The 10,057-nt window shown below is 44.7% G+C and overlaps 2 protein-coding genes across 2 annotated transcripts in view; one reads left to right on the plus strand and one right to left on the minus strand.

Annotated features, from left to right (window-relative positions):
* The window catches only part of LOC141106626 (uncharacterized), a 27,691-nt gene extending 25,392 nt beyond the window's left edge, over positions 1–2,299 (minus strand). The window contains exon 1 of the mRNA XM_073597558.1: positions 2,032–2,299. The gene's annotated coding sequence lies outside the window, so the exon portion shown is untranslated. The remainder of the gene's footprint in view (positions 1–2,031) is intronic.
* On the plus strand, positions 2,123–9,808 carry LOC141106599 (uncharacterized). Its single transcript, XM_073597510.1, has 5 exons — positions 2,123–2,609; positions 2,708–2,822; positions 3,338–3,520; positions 3,656–3,725; positions 7,316–9,808. Exons 2-5 carry the CDS (start codon positions 2,748–2,750, stop codon positions 8,659–8,661), a joined length of 1,674 nt encoding a protein of 557 aa, XP_073453611.1. The 5' UTR covers positions 2,123–2,609; positions 2,708–2,747; the 3' UTR covers positions 8,662–9,808.
* Positions 9,809–10,057: the final 249 nt, after the last annotated feature.

Here is a 10,057-nt window from a genome sequence, read left to right on the forward strand (position 1 = left end):
GGTGATCCCCAAAGGCCGGTCATTGGCCATCCTTCTGGATAGTCTTCCACTGTGAACCTGGGAACCCCAGTGAACAAACACGAACTCTGATTAAAGTCTTGAAGTCGAATGTCATGCCTGTCTCCTTACATGCTGATGGACCAGCACGTGGTCAATGGGAAAACCTCAAAGGCCTGTCATTGCCACCTTTTCTGGACCATCCTCTGTGAACTCAGAATCCCTGGTAAACAAATACCAACTTTAAGCAACATCAGAGATCTTACCCCCCCTCCATACACACTGATGGACCAGCACAAGGTCAATGGGGAACCCCAAAGGCCAGTGATTGACTGGATATTTCTCTGTGAACCATGGAACCCTGGTGAGCAAATACCAACTTTGACCAAAAGTCAGAGATCTTGCCCCCCTCCATACACACTGATGGACCAGCACAAGGTCAATGGAGAACCCCAAATGCCAGTCATTGACCCTCCTTCTGGATAGTCCTCCTCTGTGAACCCGGGAACCAATTCCAACATTGACCAAAGTCAGAAATCACGCCCCCCTCCCAGCAGGAGAATCGGTCATCCTCTGAGAGGCATCTGCAATGCATCATGGGATTCAGCCCAACACCTGAATTCCATCACAGATCATAGAACCCCATACTTCAATTTTAGGGGCCCCTGGGATCCTTTCTTAGGCTAAAAGGTATCTGCTGCTCTGTATTTATATTAGCTAATTTCCCTTACAGGATCCGATAGACACCAGATAATCCTATCTTAGGATAAGAAGTATCAGCTGCTCTCTCATAGGATCTGATATACACCAGACAATCCCGTCTTTGGCTAAGATGTCTCAGCTGTTCTGTATTTATATTAACTGCTTTCCCAAAGCAAAGATACAATAGTCACAAGACAATCTCGTCTTAGGGTAGGAGGTGTCAGCTACTCTGTATTTATAATAGCTGATACCTCTAGAATAGATATGATAGACACAAGACAATCCCATCTGAGGCTAAGAGGTATCGGCTGCTCTGTATTTATATTCGCTAATTTCCCATAGAGGACCCAATAGACACAAGACAATCCCGTCTAAGGGCTAAGAGGTACCAGCTGCTATGTATTTATATTGGCTGCTTTTCCATAGTAAGGATACATAAGACATCCTAGAATATGAGTTACCTGTTACTCTGTACTTATATTAGCTGCATTCCCATAGAAAGGACATGATTGACACAAGACAATCTCGTCTTAGGGTAGGAGGTCCCAGCTGCTCTGTATTTATATTAGCTGCTTTCCCATAGTAGGATCCCATAAACATGAGACAATCCTATCTTATGGTAAGAGGTCCCAGCTGCTCTGTATTTATATTAGCTGCTTTCCCATAGAAAAAAGACAATCCTATCTTATGGTAAGAGGTCCCCACTGCTCTGTATTTATATTAGCTGCTTTCCCATAGTAGGATCCCATAGACATGAGAGAATCCTATCTTATAGTAAGAGGTCCCAGCTGCTCTGTATTTATATTAGCTGCTTTCCCATAGACAAAAGACAATCCTATCTTATGGTAAGAGGTCCCAGCTGCTCTGTATTTATACTAGCTGCTTTCCCATAGTAGGATCCCATAGACACGAGACAATCCTATCATATGGTAACAGGTCCCAGCTGCTCTGTATTTATACTAGCTGCTTTCCCATAGTAGGATCCCATAGACACGAGACAATCCTATCTTATGGTAAGAGGTCCCAGCTGCTGTATTTATATTAGCATTTTTAAAGATCAAGGGAAAGCTCTTTTCTTCTTTTTAATAAGCGGATATTTTTCAACACTTTTGATCTGATGTTCTTAATTGGTAGATCAATCGAAAAAAACAAAGATAAGTGTGTTCCTTTAAGTAAAGTCTAGCCTTCCTTAAAGGATCACTCCACCCAGTGACTGCTCAGTACACATACAGAGAGATGTTATTCCTATTTCCCCAATGTGTGTATTTCCTCTAATTCTACTCCTCATTTCCAGCTCCAATCCCCAGATCTGCTCATCCACTGACTACTTACACTCTATCTGGGAGTCCTGGGTGTCAGACAGAGGGGGAGGAGCCTCTGCAAACCAGCTGGTTGCTAGGTAACCGTCATCTTGGGCTCACATACAGGCCGACCGCGGGTCACATGACTCCCTCCTTCTCTCAGCCTCCCTTCACCCCGACCATGGTGCCCGAAACTGCCCCGAGAACCCCTTCGCTAGGACACCGGAACTGCCCCTCCTCTGGTGGAGCGCAACCCGGAAAAGTGCGTGAACCGCACAAGTGGACTCGCGTGGAACGCAAAACCCGGAAGCGCCGCTGGAACGCAAACAGGGGAAGCCACAGTGTCCTCCCATTGCAATCACCCGCAGTTCACAGAACTCCCCGCAAGATGGCATAACGGAGGTGGAACGCACAGCCCGGAAGTCAGAAAAAAAAAAGCTAAGGACTGTAGGGGTTGGAACGCATAACCCGGAAGTGGAGTGCAACAGAGAAGAAATGAACAGGAATTGTCCAAGCAAAGCAGGAAATAGGAGGAATGTATTTAGGAGTCGATGGTGGAAGTCTGTATTGAAGATTGGGCAGCCTGGAGCTACTTGTGATTGTGCTGAGGTACCCTTTAAATCACAATGGCATATTTATGAAATTGGGGTTTAGCCGTTGTAATCTTAGTATATTATTATATTATCAATTCCTGATATAAACCTCAGAGCGTACCGAGAGCGACACTCACTGACCGGTCTGCTGAGGATGGAGACGGAGCCGAGCCACACGTCCGAGATACTGGACCTCACCCTGGAGATCATCAACCTGGTGACCGGAGAGGTGAGGAGGATTCTGGGAGGTCACATGACATCACTCTTATCTCTATTAATAAAACACAGATCTGACCGGAGAGGTGAGGAGGATTCTGGGAGGTCACATGACATCACTCTCATCTCTAAAACTTAGACCTGACCAGGGAGGTGATTGGTAGGGAAGAGCTTGGGTTCGGCTCTGGTGTTGGTCCAAACTCATGTTGGGCCGAACTCAGAAGGCATCTGCCCAATGAGTTGCAATCAAGGTATTACCTGCTCCCCAGCTGCTTGTACACAAAGGGGCAGGGATGTGCGTGACATCATTGACATCTGAGAACAATTTCACTTACCTAATATGGTCACGTGGCCCTTTGAGTACATGCTATTACAGAGTGGGGGAATCCCCCACCCACAACTGATTGGCCCAGCAGTAATAACTGCCTTCTGGGGTGGACCAAACCCAAGCTCACCCCTAAAGTGGAGGATTCTGGGAGGTCTCATGACATCACACTTAACTTTCTTCCTTTTTTTCCTCCTGTGTAGAAATGTGCGGTGGTGAAGATGGTGTCTATTGAGAGCCTCTTACAAGGAATGTATCCACCTATGTTCAGAGGAAAGGGCAGAAGTCCCACCATGAGACTTCTACCTCCATCCCCAACACCTGAGGGAAACGATAAGAAGATCCTAGAAGTCACCCAGAAGATCATCGATCTGCTGACGGGAGAGGTGAGCGGTGCCGGGAATTCTGGGACATTATCCAGTAACAGACAAGGGATGTGTCTGGATGGTGACGGTATCATTGTGTGTGTCAGGTTCCTATAAGGTGTCAGGAGGTCACTGTCTCCTCATTTCTCTCGCTAGGCATTTTTAGAAGATTGTCCATCTTTCCAGAAGAACGTTGTGATGGACAGCCACCGCTTCACCTCAACAGGTTTGTTTTATTTTTTTAATATTCTAGGCTAGAAGCGGGCATGCCAGTGGATGTACTGGGTTGATGGCTTTAGTGTCCTTTTCGTGTTAGAAAATCTCTATCACCATCTTCCGAGGTCCACCTGGATCCTCACTGACCTTTCCCTGGCGCCAGAAACACTTCTGTTATTGCCTGGCATATTTATTTAAAGCTGAACTCCGACATAGTTTTCAGTTGGGCTCATTACTTCCTGTATGTACATTACCAACTATCATTTTTTAAAAAAATGTAATCTACCTAGTCTTTGATTTTTGATGTGACATCATCTGTGCAAACAGAAAGCACAGGAGGTATCAAGAAAGCACCTGAACAAACTATAATTCCCACAATGCAATGGGAATTGTAGTTGTCCATTAACTTGATTGTGGGTGGGTTTGTTGCCCATCCTGACTGTTAAAGTAATTTCCTGCTATCTATGTTCACCTCTCTGCACATCCCGGGAGGAGTGAAGTCCAGCAAGTCTTGTCAATCATGGTTTTGTATCATGGTGGGCAAGAGAGACTCAAAGTCTCTTGGTCTGTAAATCATGTTTTATTTCATAGTGGGTTGGAGAGACCAGGATTCATATTGCCTGTCAGTCACATTTTATGTCATTTTGTTTTGGAGAGACCAGGAATCTTCTAGCCTGTAAAGCGTTGTGTATATCATGGAAGGTGGGCGAGACCAGGAGTCTTCTGGCCTGTCAATCATGGTTTATGTCCTAGTGGGTTGGAGAGACCAGGAGTCTCTTGACCTGTAAAGCATTGTTTATATCATGGTGGGTGGGAAAGACCAGGAGTCTCCTGGCCTGTAAAGCATTGTAAATATCATGGGAGGTGGGGCAGACCAGGAGTCCCCTGGCCTCCCAATCCTGGTCTATATCATGATGGGTTAGAGAGACCAGGAGTCTCCTGGCCTGTAAAGCATTGTAAATATCATGGGAGGTGGGGGAGACCAGGAGTCTCCTGGCTTGTAAAGCATTGTGTATTTTGTGGTGGGTGGAAGAGACCAGGAATCTCCTGGCCTGTCAATCATGGTCTATGTTGGGGTGGGTGGGAGATCCCAGGAGTCTTCTGGCCTGTCAATAATGGTCTGTGTCATGGTGGGATGGAGAAACCTGGAGTCTCCTGACCTGTAGGCAATTATGTATGTTATTATGTCATAGTGGGTGGTAGAGACCAGGAGTGTCATGGTGAATTGGAGAGATCGGCAGTCTCCTAGCCTGTAAATCCAAGTCAGCCACACTTGGTCAGGACTGATCTGAAGTTTGAGGTGCCTGGGTCCTCCAATTACAGCTGATACTGGCGTCATTGCTTCATCACCTGTAAAAAATAAAAATAAACTAAACAAGGAATTTACAAAACTAGTGGCCTGAGGAAAATGCAGGTACAGTGGCCACCGATCTTACAAAAAGGAAATAAGTCATTGAGTCCTTATTTGGCAAACTTCCTGGATCGATTTTATAGTTGCTGTAGTGTTTTATCTCAAAAGGAGAGTGTTTTTGTGGAGGGTAAGAAATTTAATTTAAACAGCTACTGAAAAGCTTCTGCCTGGAGTTCAGCTTTACCTCAGAACCACAGAGTGTGTCGCTCAGTGAAAGGGTGCTCTCAGTAGGGTTGCACCGATACCAGTTTTTTAAGACAGAGTACCGATACTTTTCCTCAAGAACTTGCCGATACCGATTACCAATACCTATTTTTTTTTTTAAATGTTATATATTTTTATTTACATTTTTATAACTAACTTTTTTTTGGTGGGGAGGGGGTTATTGTTTAGAGTGGAGAGGTGGGGAGGCTGTTATTGCTTAGGGTGGAGAGGTGGGGAGGGGGTTATTGTTTAGGGTGGGGAGGGGCGTTATTGTTTTGCGTGGAGAGGGGAGGGGGGTTATTTAGGGTGAAAAGGTGGGTTATTGTTTAGGGTGGGGAGGGGCGTTATTGGTTTAGGGTGGAGGGGTGTTATCGTTTTGGGCGGAGAGGGGGAGGGGGATATTGTTTAGGGTGGAGAGGTGGGTTATTGTTTAGGGTGGAGGAGCAGGGAGGGGTGTTATTGGTTTGGGGCGGGGAGGGGGGTGTTTGGGAACCCACACACTTCCAATTACTGCACTACAACACCAAGCAGACCTGCCCTCCCTCTCCAAGAAGTTCTGCAGCAGCAAAGCCTGCCTCAGTGCAGTACACACTACTCACCAGGCAGGCAGATCTGTCACCCCGCAGCCGCCTGCAGAGGAGCCAGACGAGGAGAAGCACATCGCCGGAGGACACAAAAAAAGGAGCTATGGGGAAGGGGCGGAGCCAGGGCAGGTCCACTGCAGGTAAGGGAAATCCCTACTGACATCTGAAACGCCATTGGTTGTTAAGGACGCGGCTGCCCCGCTCCTTAACAACTAATGACTGCCTGCATTCTTTTGTATGCATTTCATCTGTCAGCGGGATTCCCCTGCTGACAGATGAAATGCATACATGAAATGCATAACAATAACTCCCCTCTCCACCCTAAACAATAACACCCCTCCCCACCCTAAACAATAATTTCAGGTATCGGCGCATTTGCACGAGTACCGATACTCGTACAAATGCTTAGTATCGGCACCAATATCTATATCGGTGCAACCCTAGCTCTCAGTGCCACTTTTGATGTATTTAATGCAAGATAAAGGATTCCCAGAGCACTATGAGACAGGACAGAAGATACTGCTTGCTTTCCGGCTGTTTCTGTCAGTCTGAAACCTGTAACGGAGCCATTAGATAAGGGACAGATAACAACAGTAAGTAATTCGCCTTGAGCTACTGAGCTACATTACCTTTTTATAAATTTTCTTTAAAACATTTTCAAAAATACACAGCTAGTCCAGTTGGGTTTTTATTGACGTCTGCTATATAAGGCTGGTAATAGTATTATTAAGAGTAAATAATGATATTTGAAGCGCTTCACAATGTGCATGAAAATGAATATATAAGAATAAATATAAATACTCAAATAAATCCAGCGGTGAGTAAAAATTCCTAAAAAATCCAGCAATCAAAATAGTGTAAAATTATAAAAAATTAGTGACACCAAATGTGTAAAAAATTCACATAAAAAATCCACATAAAAATAAATATATAGGGATGTATTCAGAAGGTTCAATTATACAGGTGTAGAAACCTGATTGGTATAGAGCTTTTGATCACTAGCAAAGCTGTTTAAAAACACTTGCTTAATCAAGGTGCTCATTGACCTTTATAGTAACAATGTGTTTTTTTGCTTCTGTTCACAACCAATGTGAGAATCATAAACAGGTTTCATTAGACAGGCAGATAAGAGAAAAAACCAATCATTGTGCAATAGTTAGGATACCAAGGTACACTGGCAAACTTCAATCCACTCACGTGTGCCTTATAATGATAAGGCATATGCAGGTTTTACTATAGCAGTCAGCCGCCTTAGACAGGAGCAGATTCAGTGCAGTACACTGTGTGATACTGCTGATCTGCACAGAGCGTCCTTGGCTCCTCCCACGCGTTACATCACAGTCACGTGACTTTTTCAAGATCCTTATTATGTATAACAGTATTATGTTTTGTATCTTACAGATTTATCGGAGGAAGCAGAGACGCTACAGATTTGCAGTGTGATAAAGGAGGAATCGGATCCCGATGAGGAAGAAACCATCTTGAATGGAGGTATCAGTACACAGACCGAGGACACAGTGATCACAATTAAGGAAGAATCTGAATTTTCAGACAGAGGCTCTTGGAACCGTAGAAAATTGCCCCCACTGGCACAAATTGAACAGGGCGACCCTCAAAACGTTGACATCTGTGTTGACCAGAGACATACACTGTCTACTCCTGTTAAGGAGGAGATGGACAAAGATGATCTTGAGGAGGACTATACATCGTTTACTATAAAAGAAGAATTATTTTTGACCAATGTATTAGAATCCTTGGGACAAACCTCACAGATGGGCTCAACCTTTCCTCAAGATTGGAGCCTACATGACGAAATTGGAGCTCCCTATATAGCAGGTGGAAGCACTCAGTCAGGGGCTTCACAAAGCTCACAGACCAAGATCTACAACTGTGACGGGTGTAAAAAAAGCTTCACCAGCAGCTGCGACTTCCTCAAACACCAGTTGATGTATCAAGGGCCTCATTCCCTCTCCTGCCAGGAGTGCGGGAAGTGTTTCGCCACCGAGGAGCAGCTGGTGAAGCACCATCGAGTCCACACAAGGCCGAAGCCGTACAACTGCTCTGAGTGCGAGAAGTCCTTCCCTCTGAAGCAGTTGCTCGTTATACACCAACGTAGTCACACCGGGGAGAAGCCATATGCCTGTAAGGACTGCGGCAAGTGTTTCTCCCAGCGGTCGTCGCTCGGGAAGCACATGCGGTCCCACTCGGGAGAGAAGCCGTACCCCTGCCCTGTGTGTGGAAAGAGATTCGGCAGCAGGCCCACCCTCATAATCCACCACCAGAGTCACACGGATGAGAAGCCCTTTGTGTGCTCGGAATGCGGGAGGCGCTTTCATCAGAAGATCGCACTGATAAAGCACCAGCGTATTCACACGGGTGAGAGGCCGTACTTGTGTGCGGAGTGCGGTAAGCGCTTCACGCAGAAGCATTCGCTGTCCATGCACAAACGGACCCATTCTGGTGAGAAGCCCTTCGAGTGCTCGGAGTGCGGAAGGTGCTTCTCCCGTAACTCGCTCCTGATCGTTCATCAGAGGATCCATTCTGGGGAGAAGCCATACTCCTGTACGGAGTGTGGGAAGTCCTTCCGCCATAAGTCAGTGCTGAGCAACCACCAGCTGACTCATACCAGGGCGCAGTCTTTTCCTTGTCCGGAGTGCGGGAAATGTTTTAACCGCAGCTGCTACCTCATTCTACACCAAAGAGTCCACCAAAGGGCCCGCACGTCAAAGAGTTTGCTCACCGATTAAGAGAACTTTATTTTTTTTTTTCCTATACGTGTGGATTTGATTTTCAAGCTAACACAATAAAAAGTATAAAAAACAACTACCGTGCCTAATAACCTCCCCATTTTTGCTGGCTGCCTCAAGTTTCAAACTTATGCTGAAAAACATAACAGGATTCAACAATGAACTGCAAGTTCAGCTCGATCACCCCGTTTGCTGATGACGAAGCCTACAAGGTTATCTCACATGAAAAACTTGGAGGATGGAATAAGTCATGATGGAACTCTTGGATTGTCCAACAATGTTATAGTAATGTTTGCACAGGGTCTCTGGATTCCACACCATAGGTGAAGAATTATTCCAAAGTAAGATCAAATAGAAGACCATATGAAAGAGACAGCATGTTTCAGGGGCCATAACTTTCCCCCTTCATTAGGACTTGAGGAGCACCAAAAGATCTCCATGGTTTGTGATGCAACTGAATTGGTCTGAGATTGAAGTACCACACCACAGGTTAATAGTTATTACAAAGTAAGATCAAGTAGAAGACTATACGAAAGAGACAACATGTTTCAGGGGCCATAACAACTCTCCCTCTTCATGACTTAAGGAGCACCAAAAGATCTTGGTTTATGATGCGAATGAATTGAACTAAAAATCGAAGTGCCACATGACAGGTTAATAGATCAAAATAATAGTTTTATTCCAACATAAGATCAAATGGAAGACTATACAAAGGAGACAACGTGTTTCGGGGGCAACAACAACTCCCCCCTTCATCAGGGCTTCTCCAATTTTTTTTTTTGTTTTGTGATACAACTGAACGTGTCTGAAATTGAAGTGCCATACCACAGGGTAATAGTTCAGCTAATAGTTTTATTCCAAAAAAAAAGATAAAATGGAAGACTATATCAAAGAAACAAAGCATTTTGGGGGCCACAACAACTTTATCAGGACCTAAGGAGCACCGAAAGATCTCCATGGTTTCCTTGGTTTGATGCAACTGACCTGAAATTGAAGTGCCACATGACAGCTTAATAGTTCATATAATCATTTTTTTTCAAATGGAAGACTTTATAAAAGAGACAACGTGTTGCAGGGGGGCCACAACTACTGAAGGCCAAAAGAGATCCAGTGAAGAAAGAGATTAATTTTGGCATAAGTCAATAAAAATATTTTAAAAAAATACCAGGCCGTGTTTTTTTTATTCGAACTTGTCTCTGTTTTACAAAGACTCCAAAGAATTTAAAGTCCCAATATATTGTAATAAATAGTCAATGTTCATGTGACAACAGAAGCAGGACAAATAACTGACGCGTTTCAGAACATTGTTGCTTGAAACGTGTCAGCTGTTTGTCCTGCTTCTGTTGTCACGTGAACATTGACTATTCATTACAATAAAGGCTTTTATCGGACTGCG

Source organism: Aquarana catesbeiana, linkage group LG08, assembly GCF_042186555.1.
Source record: "Aquarana catesbeiana isolate 2022-GZ linkage group LG08, ASM4218655v1, whole genome shotgun sequence".
Taxonomy (NCBI): Eukaryota; Metazoa; Chordata; class Amphibia; order Anura; family Ranidae; genus Aquarana; species Aquarana catesbeiana.

Bases quoted from the DNA above. Each gene is read 5' to 3' on its own strand.
- LOC141106599 (XM_073597510.1), top strand. From the start codon at position 2,748: ATGGAGACGGAGCCGAGCCACACGTCCGAGATACTGGACCTCACCCTG. The intron at 2,823-3,337 runs GTGAGGAGGATT...CCTCCTGTGTAG, and splicing joins TCAACCTGGTGACCGGAGAG to AAATGTGCGGTGGTGAAGAT. The intron at 3,726-7,315 runs GTTTGTTTTATT...TGTATCTTACAG, and splicing joins CCACCGCTTCACCTCAACAG to ATTTATCGGAGGAAGCAGAG.